This window comes from Melozone crissalis, unplaced genomic scaffold (genome assembly GCF_028551555.1).
Source record: "Melozone crissalis strain CALT ecotype California unplaced genomic scaffold, PUWL_Pcris_2 ptg000012l_1, whole genome shotgun sequence".
Taxonomy (NCBI): domain Eukaryota; kingdom Metazoa; phylum Chordata; class Aves; order Passeriformes; family Passerellidae; genus Melozone; species Melozone crissalis.
In genome coordinates, this window is record NW_026535790.1 from 13,676,780 (window position 1) to 13,698,890 (window position 22,111).

Here is a 22,111-nt window from a genome sequence, read left to right on the forward strand (position 1 = left end):
GAAACACACCCTGCCCTCCTGTCCCTGGGATGCTTACACATGGTTTCCCTCACTGAGCTGAGGCTGTAAAACCCCCTGGGGAAACCCACAGTTACCAAACACAAAACCCTTTGTGGATCCAAAATTAAGGGGAAAACTCTCACAGGTACCTGGAATGTACACAAAAACATCACACCTACAGGGGAGCTGCTGGAGGAAAAGCTGAGTGGTTTTCAAGCACCTTGGCACGGCACAGCACACACAAGGCTGATAAGAATTAGAAATTCACCCACAATTTCTGCTTGGTTATTTCTGGAGGCAGCTCCTCCAACCCTTCAAGAAACCAGGCAGGGACAGGTGTAATTAATACCTGCAAAAAGCTGCTCTTGGGTGAGAAGGCAGCATCAGCAGAGCACAAGAGGCAGCCCTGCAGGTATCCTGGGCTCTGAGGACACCCCCAGACCTGGCTGGCACCAGCCATCCTTGGGCACCTGATGCCCAAAGCCAAATAATTGCAGGGATCAACCAAAAACCTGAGGGAAACAGGCTGCAGATGCTAACAGGGAGTGAACACAGGGAGCTGTACAAGCAGATCATCACAACACCCACCACATCCCTCTTTTTAGCAGCCTTAAAGCAGCGTGGAGCTGCTTCCAGACTCAAGGAAAACGGGTGCTGCCAAAGAGAGGCAGACAGAGCTTGGCACAGGGGCTGGTCAGGTCCAGGCTGGTCCTCCAGCACATCACCACCCACCAGCACCTTCATCCTTCTTTCTGTACAATTATATCTTATTTTTTCTCTTCCTGACCACCCCAGGGGAGGCGGTCAGTGAAAAAGGTCAGGATTTGGCACAGGGTGGAGGATTTTAGTTCTGGGGACACCAGGGAAGCCTCAGAAGTCAGCTGAGCACACGTGCACACACACACACACACACACACACAGAAGTGTCTCACACTGCCCTGCCCCGTGCCAGCAGGGATTTTCTGGGGGTTTTACAAACAGGCACGTGGGGCTGGGCCTGTCACCTACCCCCGAGCACCTTTCAGAGGTGTTTGGAAGATGACAAAGAGCAGCCAAAGCCACGCATCGGCACGAGATCATCTCAGCTTTGGCCGGGGTGCAACTTGGCAGCAGGTCAGGAGAGAAGCCAAGCAGCGCAGAGCAGCAGGGGATTGTGAACTATGCAGAGCAGCTTTCCTCAAAAGCCCTGAGCATGAGCACATCTGGCCCTCAGCACAGGAGCCACGTCACCTCGAGTGACGAGCTGCAAAGACATCATGGTGTGTGCAGCACAGCACAGCACAGCCCTGCAGCCATGCCCCCAGCGCTCAGGGCTGATTCACAGGGGCCACCCCAAGGGCTGCACACTTTGCTGCTGCATCATCTCCCCCCTCAAACCTCAGCTTTCTCACTCCCACACCGAGCAAAGCAAGATCTTGGTGCTATAGTGTGACGGTGTTCACAGGGGTCCTTGGATTGGGGAAGAGATGAGGATCTGACTCCATGTTTCAGAACATGGAGTTCTAATAATTATTTTATTTTATATATTACATTAAAACGATACTAAAAGAACAGAATAAAAGGTTTCATCAGAAGGCTAGCTAAGAATAGAATAGCAAAGAATGATAACAAAAGCTTCTGTCTTGGACAGAGAGTCCAAGCCAGCTCACTGTGATTGGCCATTAATTAGAAACAACCACATGAGACCAATCACAGATGCACCTGTTGCATCCCACAGCAGCAGATAACCATTGCTTACATTTTGTTCCTGAGGCCTCTCAGCTTCTCAGGAGGAAAAAATCCTATGGAAAGGATTTTTTATAAAAGATGCCCGTGACACTACAGCACAAAACTCCTCCGTCCTGCAGCGTGTTTGTCCTTCACCAGCTTGGACAGGGAACACTCTCTGTTGTGCAGCAAGAGGGAACATCTGCTCCAGCTGTGCCAAATGCCCTCCAGCCAGCAGGGTCAGGCTGCTGTTAACACATCCATAGCAGCCAGCCCAGTGCTGTGCCAGCCATCCCCACGGGACCCCAGCTGGGAGGGAATTCACACACACACACACCACAAGGCAGTTTCTAACTGGCCTGCAAGCCCAGACAAGCTGACACACCCCAGATAACCCCGTCATCCTCCCCTCAGCCACCCCCAGCCCGTGCACGTAACCAGCCCTGCGTGTTTATGATCTGTCACACACATGACTGTCACCTGCCAGGCCCTGCAGGACAGCTGCTTCCCCTCCTGTCCCTCTGTCCTGCACTGCTGGCCCCATCCACAGCCATCACCCAGGGATGCTGAGGGAGGATGTGGTGCTGGCAGGGCCCCATCCCAGCTGCAGGGATTTGTGCATTCCTCATGAGAAAGCTCCAAGACGTTCAGAAATTAAATACAAGAGTTAAAAGCTGCTTTTTACACTTCCCAAAAGGCGCTACCACAGCAGGAGAGGAGCAGCAGGGATGAACGCTGGTGGCAAGGGGCACAACAGGCAGATCCCAGGGAGGAAAAGGGTCCAAGCCATTCCCAGAGAGCTCCATCAGCAGCTTGGCTGATGCCAGAGCCAAACCACAGCTAAGGTTAGCAGCCTCTGATGGGAAATTACTTGTATTGAGCACTCTGGAGGTTTCTTCCTTTCCAAACCCAGATTTGTCTTTGGTGGTGGTGAGGGGGGAGGAAGGGTGAACACTCCACAAACAACTTCTGGTAAGTGTTGTCTCCTCCTCATCCTGCCTTCTCTAATAAGTTATGCTTTTAGTGGAAATTTATCTTTTTAATTTTATCAAAAAATAATTTAAATTGAAATGATGAAATTAAGGCTTAGAGCACAGATCAACTCAGCAGTGCCCCTCCCTGGGCACAGAGCAGGCAAGAGCAGCGAGTTTGTGGCAGCTCAGTGGGTGCTGGAGGGGCTCCAGCTCATCCTCACTTCACCCCACTGCAGGTCCCCAGCACAAGATAATGATTTCCTTCCTCCCCTACCCAAATCCTGCCCTTGCCCTTCCCAAATCCTATAACCCACCACATCCCACACAAGCAGCACCTCTGCTCCAGCCTTTTGCTGGGCAGAGGAATGGCTGCAAGAGAAAGGAGCACACAGGGAGCCCTGTCCCAGCTCCAAAAATGGAGCAGACTCAGATCCAGGGCAAACTGAGGCCCACTGGGGCCACAAGGCAGCACTGTGACACCTGAGATCGCTGCAGTTGTGCCCAGTAATTCCAGAGCTCCTCAGGACAACAAACACTGGGACTGCCACAGCACCACTGCAGCATTGCCCCCACACAGATAAGAGGCTGTGAGGAGATGAAAAATCTCCCAGGTGGAAAAAACCAACAGAAACTTCCAGTTTCCATCATTAAAAAAAAACCCTCCCTGCCCTTTCCCCCACTCCAAATCCCTGACTAACACTTGACCTGTGCTACAGAGGTTTGTCAGCAAGAGGCAGCAGGCAGATCCAGCTCCACATGAACCCACAAGCCGTCCTGAGTCACGCCAGCAAAACCCCAAACTTTTTGTTGATCGAGTAAAATCACCTCCCCGGCCAACACAAGTTCCTCTCCCAGCTCTTTGCCCAGCAAACAGCCAGCCCAGGCTGTGCCTTATTAACCAACACAAGGGAAAAACATCTTCTGTCCAACCCAAAAACCCACAGAGCCAGCCCCACATCTGCAGAGGTGTCATTCTGGGGCACAAAATCACCAGTACCAGAAAGCTGCTCCCAATGGGAGCCTCTACAAAGCACAGATGAGTTTCCTCCAGCAACAACAACAACCTCTGCAAACAAACTCCAGCTCAGCCCTGGACCACAGCTCAGAGCTGGAAAACAAAGGGATGAGCCTGCAGTGAGACTCATTACCCACTAAAAGAAAAGCAGGGAAGCATCCCTCCAGGGAGGGAAATGCATTTCTGAGGCACAGCTAAATATTTATCACATCCAGCATGATACTTTCCAGGCACCCACCGTTATGGCAGCAGAGGAGGAAGGCAGGAGCAAAGTGCTGTGCTTGCTCCAGGATCGTTACAATTAATTGGATTCGAGCTCCAGGATGCTTCAACTCCAATTAAATAATGGCTCCATGGGATCAGAGCTCCCACATCCCCCAGCACTCACACCAGGCTGGTGGCTGCTCTGCCTGGACAGGACAGGAGCCCAGAGCCAAGGTCCTGCTTCAGCAGGTCACGACCCACACGCGTATTTTTGGCAGAGCTGCCTTTTTTTGGGGATGGCAGCTGGAAAAGTGCGAATGGCAGATGAGACAGTGCTGGATTCACAGACTGAGTTGCATAACAGTGGTGTGCTCCCACGGAGGGCACGGCCAGGGCACGGCAGGGACAAGGCAGCACCGCTTATTTACCCACCCAGAATAGATGCGCAACGAGAACAAGCACCAGTTCATCCCCAGGCCCTGGCATTTCTCACTGCTGGCTTTTCCAAGCCTCTGTGGTAAAGCAGAGCTGCCTCTCCAGAGGAACAGCCTGGCTCCAGACAGATCTGATCCCTCTGCCCAACAGCACCTCTATTCCCAAAGGACAATCTCCTGCTAAGGAAAAACACTTGAATTACTCAGCCATCGGCGCTGGGACAGGACAAGGAGGTCTTCTCCCTCCAGATCCCACCCATGCACTCACCCTCCCTCCATCCCTGCAGCTGCTCTTCCCAGCAAACTCCAAAATTTTGGGAAACAATTGTTCTCCCACTGGCCAGCTCCTTTTTATTTCCACGTGGATTTATTTCCACGTGCAGGGCAGGCAGAAGTTACACTCTGAGGCCCAGGGAAAAGGCAAGAGCCTGGTTTTGTATCCCCAGAGTCTCAGACCTTGCATCCTCCACTGTGTTCCCGCACCCACACAAAAGGTGAAAATTCCCTGAGGCTTCAATCCCCTCCTGCTTTAACCTCTGGGATACAACACCCTCCCTGCACAGCATCCATTCCCTGAAAAAGGAGGAACCTTTTGGAAAATCACACCCAGCCACACGCTGCAAGCTGCAGACAGAGGCTGTGTCCCCTGCAAAGCTCTGCAAGGAGGACACAGGGACAGCTCCAAGGCTTTGTTCCCAATTTCCTCAGCTTTGTTCCCAATTTCCTCCTACAGTGCCACCCAGGCCATGAGACACAGCTCAAGGGAACTTGGGTGACCTGAGGAAACAGGGAGATTTTGCATACATGAGTAAACATCAGCCTCAACAGCACGAGATAACACAGGAGATGTTCTCCCACATACAAGATCCTGCGAGATAACTTGGATCAAGCAGACAGGAGCAATGGGAAGAGGAAGAAAGAAAGCCAAAGTCCTCCCTAAGCTCCACAAAATCCCCAGAAGGTGTTTATCTCCCAAGCTATGTTTAGTGCAGAGCAAAGCCCCGGCACAGCACCATTCCTATCACCAGTGTCACGGCCAGCCACGTGTCCCAAAAACCTCCCGAGGCAGGAGACAGCCCTGTGACTAAGCCAAAGTGATGGCAGGTGAGTTTTGGAAGGCATCTGTCACAGAAAGAGCCAACCAAGAGCCTCAACACAGCGGCCTCTGTTTACAAACCTGAGCAACACAAACCCAAGGAGAACCAGCAAAGGAAACTGAGATTGTTCACTGAAATTCCCTGAGGAAAACCAGGGAAGTTCAGCTTAAATTCAGAAAGAGAGGGAAGCAGCTGCCACGAGCAGCAGGTGCACACAGCCAGACCTGTGAGCATCCCTGGAAAAACCCCCTGGGAGGCAGGTGCCAGGCAAGGAGAGGCAGGGTGAGAGGAGGCAGATGTGTGCCACACGCTCAGGATCCAGCCTCGTGCTGCTGCTGCTGCCCTGATGGAAGCAAAGGAGCTCAGGTCACTCAGGGACTCAGAGCTCTCAGCACATGTGTGATACCTCCATCACAGGACATTAGCTTAACTGCATGAATGAACCAGTTTATCAAAACCAACAGAAACCTGCACACACAGAGCAGCTCCAAACCTCCTCTGAGGACAGCACCGCGCTCCCAGGTGCTCCTCCAAGCATCACCTCTTGCTGCTTCCCCCAAAATCCTCCAGGTTCAGCTCGAGCATCATCTCCCATGGAGAACAAGTGGTCCCTGGGCCAGGCTCACCTCGTCCCTCCATGCACACATCCGCCGGTCCGGCACAGCAGCCCAGGAAAGGTGTGGGCTCAGGTGTCCCAGCCTTTTAAGAAGCCTGGGTGATCCCTTCCAAGGCTGGATGGCTGGAGGCATGTGCTCCTACCTGTGAGTCAGCAGCTCCACTCAGCAGCTCCGAAAATCGCTGCTGATTCACCCCCTGCTTACACAGCAAACAGGAAACTCAGGTCCACATTCCCTCCGGATAAGACACGGAGCGTTTAAAACCGGGGGGGTTTGGAAAAGAAAAAAAAGTCACGGGAGGCGCGTTCATCTGCTCACATGGCTCCTGACTTCGAGTTTCCAGAGCATCAGGGAAAAACCCTCGGATTTTATTCCGCTGATTCGAGGGGCGGCAGCACTCGAATGCGCACTCCGTGCGCTCCCTGCTCCGCCCGGTGTGAGGATGGGGCTCCGGGGAGCACCGGGACACCGGCAGAGCCACTGTCCCCATCCATCCATCCATCCATCCATCCATCCATCCATCCATCCATCCCTCCCAGGCCGATACCTGCCGGCCGGTGCTCACCTGCCGCTGGGGACACCTGAGTCACGGCCGTGCTCCACAATAACCCCGGTGACACACGGTCACGTTCCGCGGCCGGGACCGCGGGAAAGCAGCGAGGCACCCCCGGCACACGCCGGCATCGGCTCCCGGCCCTGCCCCGACACCGACACGAGGCGACACGGCCCACGCCCGGAACCCCAGCCCGGTCCTTCCCACCGGGCTGAGCCACGGCGAGGGCTCCCAGCGCAGGATTCCCAAGGAGCGGAAGCTCAAGGCAGGGAAAACCAAACCCGCCTGTTTTTGTCGCTGTCCCCACGCCAAACGCAGCCTCGCCCCGTCCCCCGCGGTCCCTCCGCGCATCCCCGCCCGCAGCCCCGCGCATCGCGGCTCCGGCCGCAGCGGCGCCGCCGGGCTGCGGAACCAGCGGGGCCCGCGCTGAGGAAGCGGCGGGGAGCCCACGCCCGGCGGGTTGGCACCATCCCCGGCCCCGCGGTTCCCCCCCGGCCCTCCCAGCCCGCTCGTACCTCTGGGCAGGGACATGGCGCTGTGCGAGCCCGGCGGGCCCGGCCCGAGCGGAGCCCGCGAGTCCCGCCCGCCGCGGCCCCGCCGGCAGCCGCCCCGCCGGGCCCGCCCCCGCGCCGCCATTGGCCAGCGCCGTGAGGAGGCGGGGCTAAGGCCCCCGCGCGGAAACGGCTTTGCGGTTCTTGGGCGCGGCTGAGAGGGTGAAGTGATGCGGGCGGGCGCTGGTGCCCCTCAGGAGAGGTGGCCTCGGTGTCCCCTCGCTGGCGTGGCTTCGCCGCGGCGTTGGAGCGTGGAGCATCCCCGTCCTGTGCTGCTCCTCGACCCAGCACCTCAGCTGCCAGCTAAGGATGGCCAGCTCGCCACATCTCCCATGGGTCCCGCACAGGTGGCAGCGGTGAAATGGACGGGGAGTCAGGAGAGCGGCTGGAGCTGGCCCAGGGAGGGTCGGGTTGGGTATGAGGGAAAAGTTCTTCCCCCAGAGGGTGTTCGGGCACTGCCCAGGCTCCTCAGGGCATGGGCACAGCCTCAAGGCTGCCACAGCTCCAGCAGGGTTTGGAAAACGCTCCCAGGCAGGCACAGTGTGGGTTTGGGGCCTGGAGTGGGGCTGGGTGACCCCTGGGTGTCCCTCACAGCTCAGGGCACTCCGTGACTCTGTGGGTAATTCCTCTGAGTCACTGAGGAATCAATCCCTCCTAAACGTGGCACATCCCAGGGTAAGGATGCTCCCACAGCCACCCGAGCTGCGAAGGATGTGAGAGATGCAGTCAAAAAAGCAAAAAAAAGAAGATTCCAAGTGCCACTTTCTGGCTGGAATTCTTAGCGTGGTCCGTAAAGATGCAAAGGAGGGGTTGGAGGGGTGGCAACTGCTGACAGCACCAGTGAGATCACAGCTGCTCTGCCACAGCCAGCCCTCAGCTTTGCAGAGCATTTGGGATAAATTTGAGGGCTGGAAAAACCTCCTGAAAGCCAGGAGGTGGAAGGGAATCACTGCCAGAGGGAAGGAGCTGGAGGGTTGGGATCTGTGGCTGCACGGGTGCCTCAGGCAGAGCCATGATCCAGCACCAAAGGCACCAGGTCCAGCTGCACACTGAAGGTGGAAGAGTTCAAATGGAAAATAAATTACAGGTTTTTAATGGGGAGAGCAATTACCTTCCCCAGAGACGTCGCAGATTCACCACCTTTCAAGTCTTTCAACACAGACAAGGAGGAGTCTTTCCAAAAAAAAGTCATGGCTCTGCAGCCCAGCCACAGGTCATCAGCTGATGCAAGAGCTGTGGGTGTCACTGCAGGGCTGGGCAAGCTGAGGGGCCCTCTCTGACATTTATCCACATCTTGGATAGAACATCTTGCTGATCTTGGAATCAGCAGCAGGGTTTGAGCTGATCCATGCAGCTCTGAGCTGAGCCTGTGCTCAGGTGTTGGATAATATTTTTTTCCTGACCCAGACATGGGGCAACTGAGAGGTGTTTGAAAAAATTTTATTCTGTTTTCAGTCTCGATGAGTGCTGAGGCACAAGAGATGTAAAACTCAACACCATCCTATCAGAAGCTAACTGATTTATTGGTTACAATACTTTATAAATGTTTTTCAGCCTGTTAGCTTTTGCCACACAATGCTGCTATTACTTTTACCACAAATCACTTGTATTTTTTTCCCCACTATGGCCTTCTATTCTATGGCCTTGAATTCTTTACAAATCCCTTTCCCACAGGGCAGCAGGAGCAGAAGGGATGAGTGAACAAAGGCCAAGCTACATGAGATGGTGCTCAGGTGCAGAGAAGCTGCCGGTGAACTGTTCTTTATTGTGAATTTAGGTGTTGCTGCTTTTCCTGTTGCAGCTGCCAGCACAGCCACCTCCGGCACCCTCAGCTCCTGTCACTGAGAGCTCTGGGGACACAGATGTGATATGTGATGTGTGTGTGATACATGATGGAGCACCTCTGCTCTGGGAGAGCCAGAGGTGCTCAGCTTGGACAAGGAAAGGCTCCAGAGAGAGCTCAGAGCCCCTTCCAGGGCCTGAAGGGGCTCCAGGAGAGCTGGAGAGGGACTGGGGACAAGGGATGGAGGGACAGGACACAGGGAATGGCTTTCCACTGCCAGAGAGCAGGGATGGATGGGATATTGGGAAGGAATTCTCCCCTGTGAGGGTGGGGAGGACCTGGCACAGGTCCTGGAAGTGTCCAAGGCCAGGTTGGATGGACTTGGAGTAACCTGGGACAGCATCACGCAGGAGCCATGGCCTGGGGCTTCCCCCCACAGCCCAGCAGAGCCGGGCACAGGCAGGGCAGAGCACAGGGCACAGGGAGGGCACAGGGCAGCAGCCCGGGCCCCGCCGCAGAGCAGCCGGCACCGCGGGCAGCCCCAGCACAGCCCCGGCCACCCAGAGCAGAAAACCGGTGCAGGGCCAGTAAAGGACCAGTAAAAACCAGTGCCAGGCCAGTACAGAAGCAGTGCAGAACCACTACTGAACCTGTGCAGGACCAGTGCAGGACCGGTACAGAACCTGAGCAGAACCAGTACAGAACCCGCGTGGGACCGGTACAAAACCGGTACAGAACCCGTGCGGAACTAGCACAGAACCAGTGCGGGACCAGTATAGATCCCGAGCAAGACCAGTACAGAACCAGTGCGTGATCAGTGCCAGACCAGTACAGAAGCAGTGCAGAACCAGTGTGAGACCAGTACAGATCCCGAGCAAGACCAGTGCAGAACCAGTACGGAACCAGTACCGGACCAGTACAGAACCAGTACAGCACCAGTGCCGGACCAGCACAGAACCAGTACAGAACCCGTGCCGGACCAGTACAGAACTAGCACAGAACCCGTGCCGGACCAGTACAGCACCAGTGCCGGACCAGTACAGAACCAGCACAGACCCAGTACAGAGCCCGTGCTGTTCTGGCGGCCGCTGGTGGCGGTGCCCGCCCGCGCGGGGGCGCCGGGCGCTGGCTGCGGTCCCCACGGCGGTGGCGGCGTTGCCCCTTTAAGGGCCGCGCGGCCGTACCAAAACAAAAGCGCGGCGCGGCCATTGGCTGCGGGGCGGGCACGTGCCGCACAGCTGGGGCTTCCTGCGGCCGGGGCCGCGCCGGGCCCGCCCGCGCCTCCGCTCCGGCACCGACAGCGGCACCGGCACCGAGACCGGAACCGACAGCGGCACCGACACCGGCACCGGGCCGCCATGGCGCACTCGGCGCCGCTCGGCCTCCTGGAGCAGGGCTGCCCCATCCAGGTGGAGCACGATCGCAAGCGGCGGCAGTTCACCGTGCGGCTCAACGGTAAGGGAAGGCGCTCGGGGCTCCCGGGACGTTACCTGCTGCCCTCCGCCCGCGGTTCCGCCTCGCTGAGACCCAGATTCCCGGTCCTTTTCAGCTCTCGCTGTGCCCCCCCTTCGCCCCCCTCCCGTCTCTCCCCCCTTTTCCTTCCCCGTTCCTCCCCCCCTTTTTTCTTGTTGTTCCTCCCCTTTTTCCGGTTCTCACCTATTTCCCCCGCTCCCTCCTCCTCCCGTGCCCTGTGTCCCGCTGCGCTTTCCCCGTACTCTGCGCCCTGCCGCGGTGTGACCCCCACAGTGCCCCCCACCCTTCCTGCACCCCAAAACCTTCTCCCAGGGGAGATGTGGGCATCGCTCGGCTCCCCCGGCTGGGCCGGGCTGTGGAGCCCGATGGTGGCACGGGCAGGTTGGGGGCACTGCCTTGTTCCCCCCGGAGCAGGTGCCTTTGGGGATGTGGCGGTGCCAGCTCTGGGGACATTCCTTAAGGGAAACCCCTCGAGAGCTCCAGCAGGGTCGGTGCCACGGTTCTGTAGGAGCAACGACACGGATCCAAGCTGCCACAGCCACCTGTGGCGCTCTGGTGACACAGTGACCCCCAAAAAGCTCTGTCACATATTGGGTGGAGTGAACAAAGGAACAAAAAGTAGGTGCCACTGACATTTCTCTGTGGTGCACTGATTCTTTCCCAGCCTTCACTTTGGTGGTTAATTACAGATATTCAACCATCCCAGCATCTCTTCCCCATCCATTTGTTATGCTGAGAGCTACTCTGGGTATAGAACTACTCTTGATACAGAAATTGCAGGGTAGCTGCCTTTAAAAAAAAAATAAAAATAAAATGTGTAGTTCAGAAATCATAGGGAATGCAGGAGGCTTCGTCGATAGAACAACAAGAATAGTCCAGATGTTATTTTAGACTTTTCTTCCTCCCCCCCCACCCCATTTTCATTTCAACCACTAATTACAAAGGGCAAGGCTGGAGCTCGGCAGTGGTGGAGCTCGGAAGGAGGAGACGGGTGCGGAGAAAACAATTTCACCAACTGCTCATTTCAGCCTGAGATCAAACAAGATCCCGGGTGCCGGGTCCCCACTGCCACCAGCAGAGCATTGTCCCTGCCAGTGAAGTTGGTGTGTGCAGGAAATAGAGGGGACAGCCAAGGGTCAACAATTATTAGGGAGACATAATCTTTTATTGTGGTTTTCTGGATAAAAGCTCTGGCAGCCACACCACGGGCCCAGCAGCGTTTGGTGGCTGAGCAGGGATGAGTCGTGACTGGGGAGGGTGAACTTTGAGAGGGAGAGATTCAGCTGTGGGAGTCGTGTGTGAATCAGCACAGAACCTCCTGACTCAGGAGAGGGTCCTGGAGTCACAGAATCCCGGAGTGGTTTGGGCTGGGAGGATCCCAAAGCTCATCAGGGACACCTTGTGTGTGTCCAGACAGGGACCAGGTTGCTCCAAGCCCCATCCAGTGTGGCCATGGCCTCACCCAGGTGAATCCCCATGACCAAGGTTGTGTTTTCTCTGGGAGTTCAGGGAGTCTGAGCCCTTTTGTGTGAGTTCAGCCACGCCAGGCTGAGCAGTGTCCTGCTGTGCTGACTAACATCCACGTGCAGTGAGTGACCCACCTCTCCTCCTCCTTGTTAGGCCCTTGCTGGTGGCAGCCAAGCCCTGGAAGCTGCTCAGGAGATACCATCTCTGTGGGAGTGCGTGGCTGGGTGTTTATTTCCTGCACTGCTCTTTGTCCCTCCTGGCATGAGGAGCATCACTGGTGTGGAATGCCCCGGGAGGTTTTCCCTGCAGCAAGCAGGGAATGACAAGAAATGGGTCAGACACAGATTTGGGCATCAAAGTGACTTCCATGTCCCTCAGAGAGCACTCTTGTCCCGTGTCACTAAGAGATGAGCAGCAGTTTGTGGGCTCCAGGGTCAACTTTGCTGTGATGTCGTCATTTCTGCTAAATGTCAAGTGTGGATGATGCCCTGGGAAAACATGGATGTGCCGGGCACGTGGACCAAGCAGCCAGACTTTGACAGCTGGTGGTTTGCGGTGGTGTGATGCTGGGTAGAAAACTTTGCATGGTGATGAATTTCTGGAAATCCCTGGAGCAGGAGGCTGAGGCAGTGAAAGCTGTGAGCTGGTTGTGAAAGTGTTCATTTTCAGCATCATCCTGTGTTTGCCTCTGTGCCCCTGTGTGACCTTGTCAGGACTTCCTCCTTGTGCACAAGGAAGATGAATTGCACTCGAGTTTTTTCAGTTTTTTGGGGCTTGCCCTGTCTTTCCTTTCTCTGCTGCTTCCTCCCCTCTGTCATTGCTGCAGTAGCTGCTAAATCTCTTTAGGAACAGCTGCTGCACTTGAACACGTTCCCTTTTCCCTGCATCCCAAATGAAGGAGCATTTAGAAGCTGAAAGTAAAGCTGATTATAAGCAGACCTCACTGAGCCTTGTTATCCCTCGAGAGGAGGGCAGAGAGACGCCCAACTGGATTTGTAATGGGTTAGGATGTGACTAACAGCCTGAGCCAGCCAGAACCCTCCCTGAGCAGAGACTCTCTTGGAAAACATCAATTTGTCAGAGCTAAAAGCTTCCATGGGAATCATATAGGCTGGTTTTGTCAGGAATGGTTGGGTATTTCTTTGGGTCTGAGATGAAATTTCAGCTCAAAACAAGAAACCCAAAGGGACCCCCCCATGCCAAAGCAGTTGGCTGGTTGGTCCAGCTGCTGGCACAGATGTTTGGGGCAGGGGAAGAGCTTTTAGCAGCAGCTGCTGTCACTCTTTGGTGCCCATCACACCCATCAGGCTCACCACGGGCATGGAGCAGCTCCAGTTCCTCAGGGATGCTTGGCCTTCTCACACATTGCAGCTCCAACACTTCTGCTGGCTGCAGCACACTCCCTTCCCAAGCCTCCCACTCCTCCCCAGCTGCACCAGGGCAGGATTTTGGCTGGGAGCTCCTGCTCTGCCCACTGCTGCTCTGAGTCTCAGGAGCTCCTTGTCCAGCAGCCCAGGCTCAGGTTTATTGGGAGAACCGGAGCAGGTCATGCTTGGAAAGCTTGGAGCTTTCCTGCCTGATGGGGCAGATGCTCTCAGGAGGGGGGAAGGTGCTGAGTTTGCAGCAGGGACCAGGAGATATGTCACCAGGCCCTGCATCAAAGACATCCCCACTCCTCCCGTGCCACAGGCAGCTCCAGAGAGCTCCTAAACAGGAAACTGCTCCAAACCAGCCCCCCCTGCTGCCCCTCCTGCAGGGAGGCCCCTCCAGAGCCCTGTGCTGTCTCCTCTCTGGCTGTTGTGCTCTGTTGTGTTTTCTCTCCCTAGTAACGTGCCAGTAGCTCCCTGGGGAGTGAGGCCAGCCCATGGCAGGCAGAGCTCCAGCCTGGGATGCACGAGCTCCTCAGCACTTCTTGTCCTCTCAGCCCACCCCACACGCAGCTTTGCTTTTTTTTTTTTTTTCCCCCACTGTTTGGCTCAGCAGCAGCAGACCTGAGCTGCCTCCTGCTCCTGGGAGATGGGGCTGGCATGTGTTCTGTCCCCCTGCCCCAGGGAATGGCTTTGAGCAGTGTCCAAAGGGGGCTGGGGCACAGGACTTGGCCTTGCAGGCAGCAGCCAGGGCCCTGCCCAGGTCCTGGGCACACCAAGGGGTGTCATGGGCTGGGGCTGGTGCAGGGAACAGGGACAAGGGACAGTCCTGCAGTGCTGCAGCCTCACCTTGCTGGGTGCTTTGTGTGTGCCAGGAGAGGGGGCAGTGAGGGCTGGGCTGGGGGGTCTGTGTCCTGCCAGATGCCTGAGCTGTCCCTGCCTCAGCTGGGCTGGGCTGGGACTGGGCTCTGTGCTGCTCCCCAGGCCCCTGAGCCACCACTGCTCCTGCTGGAGCAAACCCTCCATGGGGAGCGAGGTTAGAGCTGCTCCCTTGCCCAGCTCCCAGAAAAGCTCCCCCTTCCCTGTGCCCCCTGTGAGGGGACGAGCAGGGCACCAGCAGTGCTGCCATTGCTGCCATCTGCTCCTCTCTGGCTCTGCTGATTTGCATCAGCTCCACTTCCTCAGAGTCAGTGAGTCAGACTGCAGGGCAGGCTCTGTGTGCCCAGCTGTGTCTGTGCAGGCTGATAAACCCCTGTCCCAGAGCCCAGGGGTGGCACAGGCTGGCAGGAGGTGTCTCCTGTGCCGTGTTCTGGGGGGGTTCTGCTTGTGCCCCAAGCTGGGGCTGGAAGGGTCAGCGCTGCTCCAGCCCCCCCAGCTGCTCTGGGAGCTGCCCCCATGGCCAGGGCAGCACCCAGCAGCAGGGTTGGCTCTTTCCAAGCCATGGCTGGGACCTGCAGGGCCCACATCACACCCTGAGGCACAAATGTCCTTGGTTTTGGGTGCTGTGCCACTGAGGTGTGTGGATGTGCTCGTGCACTTGGCTGAGCTGGGATGTTTTTCTGAACTGGGCTCAGTTTCCAGCAGCACTGACTGTTGTAAAATCAGGCTGGTTGTAAAATCCTCTGTGTGTGTGTTCATCTGGTGGCACTCTGCAGCTCCTGTCCTGGCTGGGTGCTGCTGTGGTCCAGGGAATATCCAGGAAAAGCCTGTCCAGGACATGTCTGAGATCATCCTGCTTTAAAATGCATTTGTGTCTCTGATACTTCTAAACAGATAATATATTTTTAAAGTGTATTTAAAGAAAAAAGATCTTTTATTCTGTGGTCAATTTAGTTTTAAACTCCCCAAAGCTTCAGGCAGAGGCTATGGAAAGTTTTAGCCTGGGAGGAGAGTGGGGTGGAAGGGCTGGAACGAGTGAAAGCTGCTGCTATAAGATCATTTTACAGCCTTTGGTGCTGCCAACTCTGCCCTTGCCACCCCTGAGAGCTGCCACCAAATGCTCTGGGAGGGCGAGGGCACCTCGTGCCCCAGCCTGGGCAGGTCTGTGCTGCAGGAAGGGCTTCACCTGCCCCCTTGGCTTTTTTGGGGTGCCAGCATCCACATGGAGAAACACTGCAGTGCTCCCTCTTTTCTCTCTGGGGGAAACTCAAAGCTTTTTGGTGAGCCAGAGCTGAGAGGGGCAGGACTGAAGCCTAGAAATACTTGGGGGAATGGCAGGGAGGGAAATTATTTATGTCCACCCAAGAACAATGTTGGCACAAGAAGGAGTGGGCAGAAAGCAGCAGGAATAAACTCGGGCTGGAAATGTGAAGGTTGCCATCCAGTGCAGGAGAATTGAGTGTCTGCATAAAAGGAGCAGCAATAAAAGCTTGAGCTGCTTCTCTGGAAACACAAAATTCCAATGGGCTCCTTTCTAGTTTCTCTTGAATACAGGGGTGAAGCAAGCTGGGCTGGAGTTGTCAGCTGAAGTGCAGTGAAATGGAGAGTACTGAGCTCAGCTAAAGCAGATCCTGAATGCAGGTGAACTTTGCAGCCCTTCAGCCTTAAAAAAACATCAGAGAGAAGGAAAAGTTCCCATTATTTTAATCAAACTTGTCTCTTTGATTGAGATCTTGCATTTCTGAAACTCACTTTTAAGCACAGAAACTCTCTAGAAATGAAACATTTCCTTTTGCACTGAAGGCTCAGTTTCTGTGGATGAAACCAGAGGGTTGTTCTGACTCCTCTGATTTATACATGAGCTGAAACTTCTTTTTTCCTGTAACTGAGCTGCTGTGAGAAAGGTCAGGGTGTTGAAACAGGAAGCCTCTGTGTGTGTACATGTAAATTTGTGTGCACAGCCCCCCTTGCACACCTGTGTGTGCTTTCCTGTGTGTTTGTGGGATTCATCTTTCCCAAAACGTGTCTAGACAATGCTGCAACACCAGACCAAGGAACCTTGTCCTGTTTTATGTGCCACAACCAAAAACAAAACCCTATGCTGGAGGAGAAATTAATTGGCTGTTCTGAACCGTCCACCATACTCCTGGGTCAGCTTTGTTGGGTTCTGTCGGTTTTCTCCCTCTTCTTTTTACTCTCCCCCACCATCAACACATCTCCTCCCTCCCCACAGCTGCTTTCCCACCCTAAGCATGTTGTGCTGGCATCACTGATTCAGAGCTGGGTCAGAAACCTGCTCCTGCTCCTGGGGCATGGAAAGGCCCTGCTCACACCTTGGGGGGACCAGCGAAGACATCCAGGTGTCACTGAAAGCAAAGCCCATGGCACGAGGGGTGATGTAGCAGTCCCAAAACTGCCTGTCCTGCTGGGGACATCCCAACTCTCAATCCTTTGTCCCATTCCCTGCTGAGGACTCTGGGGACATCTCAATCCTCTGTCCCATTCTGTGCTGTGGGTTCTCTATGGACATCCCAACCCTCAATCCTCTGTCCTATTCCCTGCTGTGGGTTCTCTGGGGACACCCCAACTCTCACCCATCTGTCCCATCCCCTACTGTGGGTTCTCTGGGGACACCCCAACCCTGAGCCCTCTGTCCCATCACATGCTGTGGGTTCTCCAGGGACATCCCAACCCTTACCCCTCTGTCCCATTCCCTACTGTGAGCTTTCTGGTGACATCCCAACTCTCATCTCTCTCTCCCATTCCCTGCTTTGGGCTCTCTGGGGACACCCCAACCCTCAATCCTCTGTCCCATTCTGTGTTGTGGGTTCTCCAGAGACATCCCAACTCCCACCCCTCTGTCCCATGCCCTGCTGAGGGCTCTCTGGGGGACACCCCAACCCTCAATCCTGGGTGGCCCCCCAGCCCTGTCCCCTCTGTGCCACCCCCAGGTTGCCACGACAAGGCCGTGCTGCTCTACGAGTACGTGGGGAAGCGCATCGTGGACCTGCAGCACACGGAGGTGCCCGACGCCTATCGAGGGAGAGGAATTGCCAAGCACCTGGCAAAGGTACAGCCCCAGCCCCCCAGAAGGGCACGGTGCCTATCCTGCTGCCATGCCAGCTGTGGGTAAAGATCCTGGCTGAAGCAGGCCCTGTCCTGTTGGAACTGTGTGTGTTCCCTGTGGGAATCCTGCTCTGATGGGAGATGGGGTGGCTGGAGGGGCAGATGGAAATGTGGGGTCAGACATCCCTGGGTTTTGTGGCAAGGGGAGCTGGGTAAGTGTCAGCAAATCCAGGCACTCCCCCAGGTTCAGCCCATTCCCCCTCTCAGCAGAAATCCCTTGTGCAGGGGCTGATGGCTCAGCTCAGCTCGAGCTGGACCCCTCCTCTCAAACCTTCACTACCCTGGTGAGCCCTCTGCCTGCTTGGGCTGTGAGGGAGAGCTGGGGAGCCCTGAGCACAACACTGGGGTGCTGCTTTGGGGTCCAGCTGCTCCCTGGCCCTGTAAATGGGGACAAAGAGATAATGAAGGTGGCCTTCACAGGATGGGCTGTGTCACCTGCAGCACAGCATCCACGGGGCTGGATGTGCTGAGGGTTAAACTGGGGGCTCCTGGTGGCAGGACAGCTGTGCTCTCCCCTCGGGCACAGGGGTACCTGAGGGACTCCTGCTGCTTCCCCCATCTGGGTGAGGGGTGCAGGACTCCCCTGAGGCTGGGGGTGTTGGTTGTGACCCATGTGATCTGCACTGCTTGCAGGCAGCCCTGGACTTTGTGGTGGAGGAGGACCTGAAGGCGCACCTGACGTGCTGGTACATTCAGAAATACGTCAAGGAGAACCCTCTGCCGCAGTACCTGGAACATTTGCAGCCTTAAGGCAGGACTGCTCCCTCACCAGCACACCTGGCCCTGACTGTTCAAGGCGGCCTTGGCTTCTCTGCAGTCTCAGGAACCCCCTTCCCACACTGGCATTTCCCGGTTTTTTAGCGTGTCCGTGCGGTGTGTGAGAGTGGGCACCTCCTCCTCCTCCTCTGTGCCCACGTGTGAGCATGGCCACAGCCCCTGGGCCAGGCTGCTCTGGGCACACAGGGTGCCCACCAGTGCTTTTCCCAAGCCAGGGGATAGAAGAGGGTGAATTTTCCACCAAACTCCATCACAAGGCCAGGGCATGACTTGTTCTGCACCTCATCCTCTGCCCCCTGCTTGGCAACAGCTCTGAACTTGCTGGGGGATGTTGGTTAGGGCTGCTCATAGGGTACCAGCCCCCCTTTGCTCCTGGCAGCTGGGGAGATGCTGTGGGTTCAGCTTTGTGGGACAGAGGGAGGTGCTGGAGGAGCCCCAGCCCTGTGTCAGGCTCATCCCCTGCAGCACCTGGTGGGCACCAGGCCGTGTCCAAGGCCACCTGCAGTACATACCAGAACGTGTGGACCATGGTGGCACCTCAGGGGCTTTGCTGCCCTGGCTGTGGAGACACTGGGATGGTGACACCCTCGAGCCTGGAGACAAGAGCCGTGTGAGGAGTGGACTTGGACTGCAGAGGCTGTGGCAGAGGCTGTGCAGAGGAAGAAACGTGGCTGAGTTGCAGATGCTGCTCCCTGGAGATGCCAGCTCTTGCCCAGCTTGTGTACACAACCCTGAAGTGGCATCCCAGAGGGTCATGGACTGTTATTCCTGTCTCCCTGCCCTTGGTGTGGACACAGCCTGCTCAGGACAAGAGACCAGCCCCACAGCCAGCCTTGGCCTGAGCACTGAGGGACATCCCAGGGCACCAGGGTGGTTTCCTGCAGCTGAAGAGGAAGGCTCCCCTCATCTCCCTCTCCTCCATCTCTGCATCCCTGTCAGTGCCCCAGATCAGCCCCACCAGGGCATCCTGAGAGCAGCAGGGTGAGGCCTCCAGGACCTGCTCCTGGCCCATCTGCAGGGTTCAGTGCTGGAGGTGCCTGCATCCCCATGGATCCCAATGGCTCCTCCTTACAGCCTTTGGGAAGCAGCCCTGGCTCCTGGCATTACCTGGCTGCTCAGGGCCTCCTCACAGCTCCAAGCTCAGGGCACTGGCAGCATCGTGGGGACCTTGGCCAGCAGCAGGAACACCCTCATTTCGTGCTCTTACCTCAGCGGATGATGATTCTGTAGCACAACCCAGCATTGCCACCCTCAGATGTGGAGGTGACACCATGATGGCAGGGCACTGCCAGGTCCCAGCTTGCTGCCTGTCCTGCCTTGCCTGTGTTCTCCAGGGCCTGAGCTACACCTCAGAGCATCTCACACTGAGCTCTCAGGATTCTGTAGTGTCCCAAGGCAGGGCTGTGCTGAGGGAGAGATGTTTTCAACACCCCCAGCCCTGAGCAGCCACTGGGGCTGCAGCCATGCAGGACATGTAGAACCTCTCACCTGGAGACCAAACCCAGGCCTTGCTTTGCTCAGCAGGGACTAAAGTTTACAATCTGTGCCACAGAGTGACTGAAGCCCCAGGTGAGAGGCAGCTCAGCCCTTTCCCAGAGCCCAGCACAAAATCCATGGCAGCAAAGGCAAAAACTCCTACAAACTTCTCTCCTGGTTGGGGTGGCCAGAGATGGAGACCCTGTGCCAGGATTTCAGCCTGAGCTGTCCCTGGCCACCAGCACGAGGGGAACCCTTGCTGCCTGCCCGTGCTTTTGGGCTGCCCATCACCAGCACAGCACAGCACAGCCCTCTCAGGCTTCCAGAACTCCCAACCTCCATCCCTGCCCTGCACACTGCAGGCTCTGAGACCCCTGCCCGTGCCCACCACCTGTGCCGGGGGCAGAGCCACCTCTGCCCTGTGCTGCTCAGGAAAGGCTTCAAGCTCAGCCCTGCCTCTGCTTCATTTCTGCCCTCCTGTGCTTATTTCACCCAGGCTGTGACCTTTAGGGTGGCTTTGAGGGACTGGGAAAGGGTGGCAGGTAACAAACTAAAGGGGCTCAAGAAGAAATGTGGGCTGCTAAATGTTCCTTCTTTAACATGCACAACACACTTAGTTACAGGAGCAAGGCTGGCTCTGGTGCTGCTGTGATGGCTGAACCATCCCTTCTCTTGATTCCAAGGTGAAGCTGAGCTGTTTTGCCCCCTGGAAGCCAAGATCAGGCACTTGTGTCTGTGCCACAGCAGGGCTGGGTGCGATGCTTGAGCTCTGTCCTGCTTTAGTGCTCATTCCCACTGTGAGCAGTCTCCAGCAGCCCCCTGATGTGTCAGCTCACTGCAGGGTGTGCTGTGCTCACTCTGTGGGCAGAGCCCCACGCCCAGCCTGGCTCTGGAGCCCCTGTGCTGCTCTGGCAGGAACCTGGAGCTTCCTGGCGCTGGATCCCGCAGCGATCGCTGCCTTAACTCAGCACAGCTCCCGGTTCTGCTGCTGCTTCCTTCGAGGTGCTACAACCCCCTGGTGTCTGAGCTGGCAGGGACCTGTGCCAGTGGCTGTGCCAACCCTTTCTCTGCTGTGTCCCTGCTCTGTCCCTCCTCCTGGATGCCAGTGAATAGCAATACCCGCAGCTCACCAGCGATGAGCCCACGGTGCTCCTGTGACCCTGCATGGCTGGGTGGGACCTGCCTGGGGGTCCCTCGGTGCTGGGTGACCCTTCCCTGCCTCCCCACCAGCTGCCTTTGCCCAGCTGGTCTCTGCAGAAAGGAGCTTTGAGTCCTGTGCTGCCCCTTGGTGCTTATTAAGCCTGGAGGAGTTTGGGATTTTGGACTCTCCCCGGGCAACAGGAGCGTGGAAGTGGTTTGGTTGAATACTGAGCTCCCCAAACCCGTTTGAACTACAGACCTGTGGTGGGTGGGGGAATGCAGGTGGCTGTCAGACCTGCTTCCACAGCCCCCAACTTGAAACACCCCCTTCCTCATCCGCTCTCCAGCGTTGTCTTCCTCTGTCCCAGGTTTCCGTTCTGTTGGATTCGGTGGTTACGATGTGCCTTTCCTTCTCAGGACCTGTTACAAACGACCTTTCTGCTCTTGTTTATGTTTAACATTTATCTTGACCCCTCCCTCTGTCATACTATAAAACATAAACATAATGCATGGAATACAATACAATAAAAGTGTGGCTTAACTGAGCTGCAGTGGCTGTGCTGTGCTGGGGGGGTCAATGCTCCCACTCCAAAGGATCAGTAGGTAAGGGGTGAAATTATTGTGTTTTATTTGAGGTCACAGGGCTGGCTGACCTGGTGATGACTGTGCAGATCTCAGGGTGAGCGGGATCACAACTGGTTCCTCTTCTTTGCCAGCTGATCCAGACTTGCTCACCTTCACCATTCCTCCTTGGGATTCAGGCCAGGCTTTGGGAGTTGTCCTGCAATTGAGCAGACACTCAGTGTTTGTGTCCACTGCTTTGAGATGGGCATGGAAATATTTAAATATCCAGTTGCTGTGCTTGTCCAGAACAAGGTGGGCAGGCAGGTGCTCAGAGGGACAGAAGGCAGTGCCCTCCTGGAGCCAGCACTCCCAGGGCTGGGAGCACAGCCTGGACACTCAGGATCCTGGCAGGGCATTTGTGTCCCTTCCCAGCGCTGTGAGAAGGCGGCAGAGGCTGAGTTTGGATAACTCAGATTGCCAGGAAGGTTGGTGTGGGGAGCAGTTATGATTTGATCCAGCGTGCCAAGCTGCCCCTGGGCTGCAGCAGGAGCTGGGCTTTGCTGCTCCCGAGGGACAGCACGGCCCCTTGGGATCCGCGGCTGGGCTGTTGCTGGTAACACACTCTGTTTACATTCCACATTCCACACAGTCCGTGCTCCGGCCTGTCCCAGCCCTGCTGCACGTTCTGCCGGGCTGGGCACGCTTCCCAAACACCTCCTGGTTCCTGTGAATGCAGGAACACCTCCCCCGGAACAGCTGCCCCCCAAAACACAGCTGGGAGGGCAGCGCTGGGGGCGGGCCCTGCAGGAGCAGCCTCGGGATGCCTGGGGAGGTGGAGGCAGCCAGGGGTTTGTTCTCACAGTCACATTTTATCACTTGGGAATAATGCTGTCAAAATGAGGGGTTT

General features: G+C 56.3%; 2 protein-coding genes across 2 annotated transcripts in view; one reads left to right on the top strand and one right to left on the bottom strand.

Moving 5' to 3' along the window:
- MAP2K3 (mitogen-activated protein kinase kinase 3) overlaps nucleotides 1-7,188 on the bottom strand; it is a 28,465-nt gene extending 21,277 nt beyond the window's left edge. Inside the window, exon 1 of the mRNA XM_054271044.1 lies at nucleotides 7,117-7,188. Coding sequence (XP_054127019.1) covers nucleotides 7,117-7,132 — 16 coding nt within the window. The 5' untranslated portion in view covers nucleotides 7,133-7,188. The remainder of the gene's footprint in view (nucleotides 1-7,116) is intronic.
- Nucleotides 7,189-10,203: 3,015 nt separating this feature from the next.
- On the top strand, nucleotides 10,204-18,839 carry NATD1 (N-acetyltransferase domain containing 1). Its single transcript, XM_054270773.1, has 3 exons — nucleotides 10,204-10,390; nucleotides 17,073-17,191; nucleotides 17,881-18,839. The coding sequence occupies exons 1-3, from the start codon at nucleotides 10,294-10,296 to the stop codon at nucleotides 17,995-17,997; spliced, it is 333 nt and encodes a 110-aa protein (XP_054126748.1). The 5' UTR covers nucleotides 10,204-10,293; the 3' UTR covers nucleotides 17,998-18,839.
- Nucleotides 18,840-22,111: the final 3,272 nt, after the last annotated feature.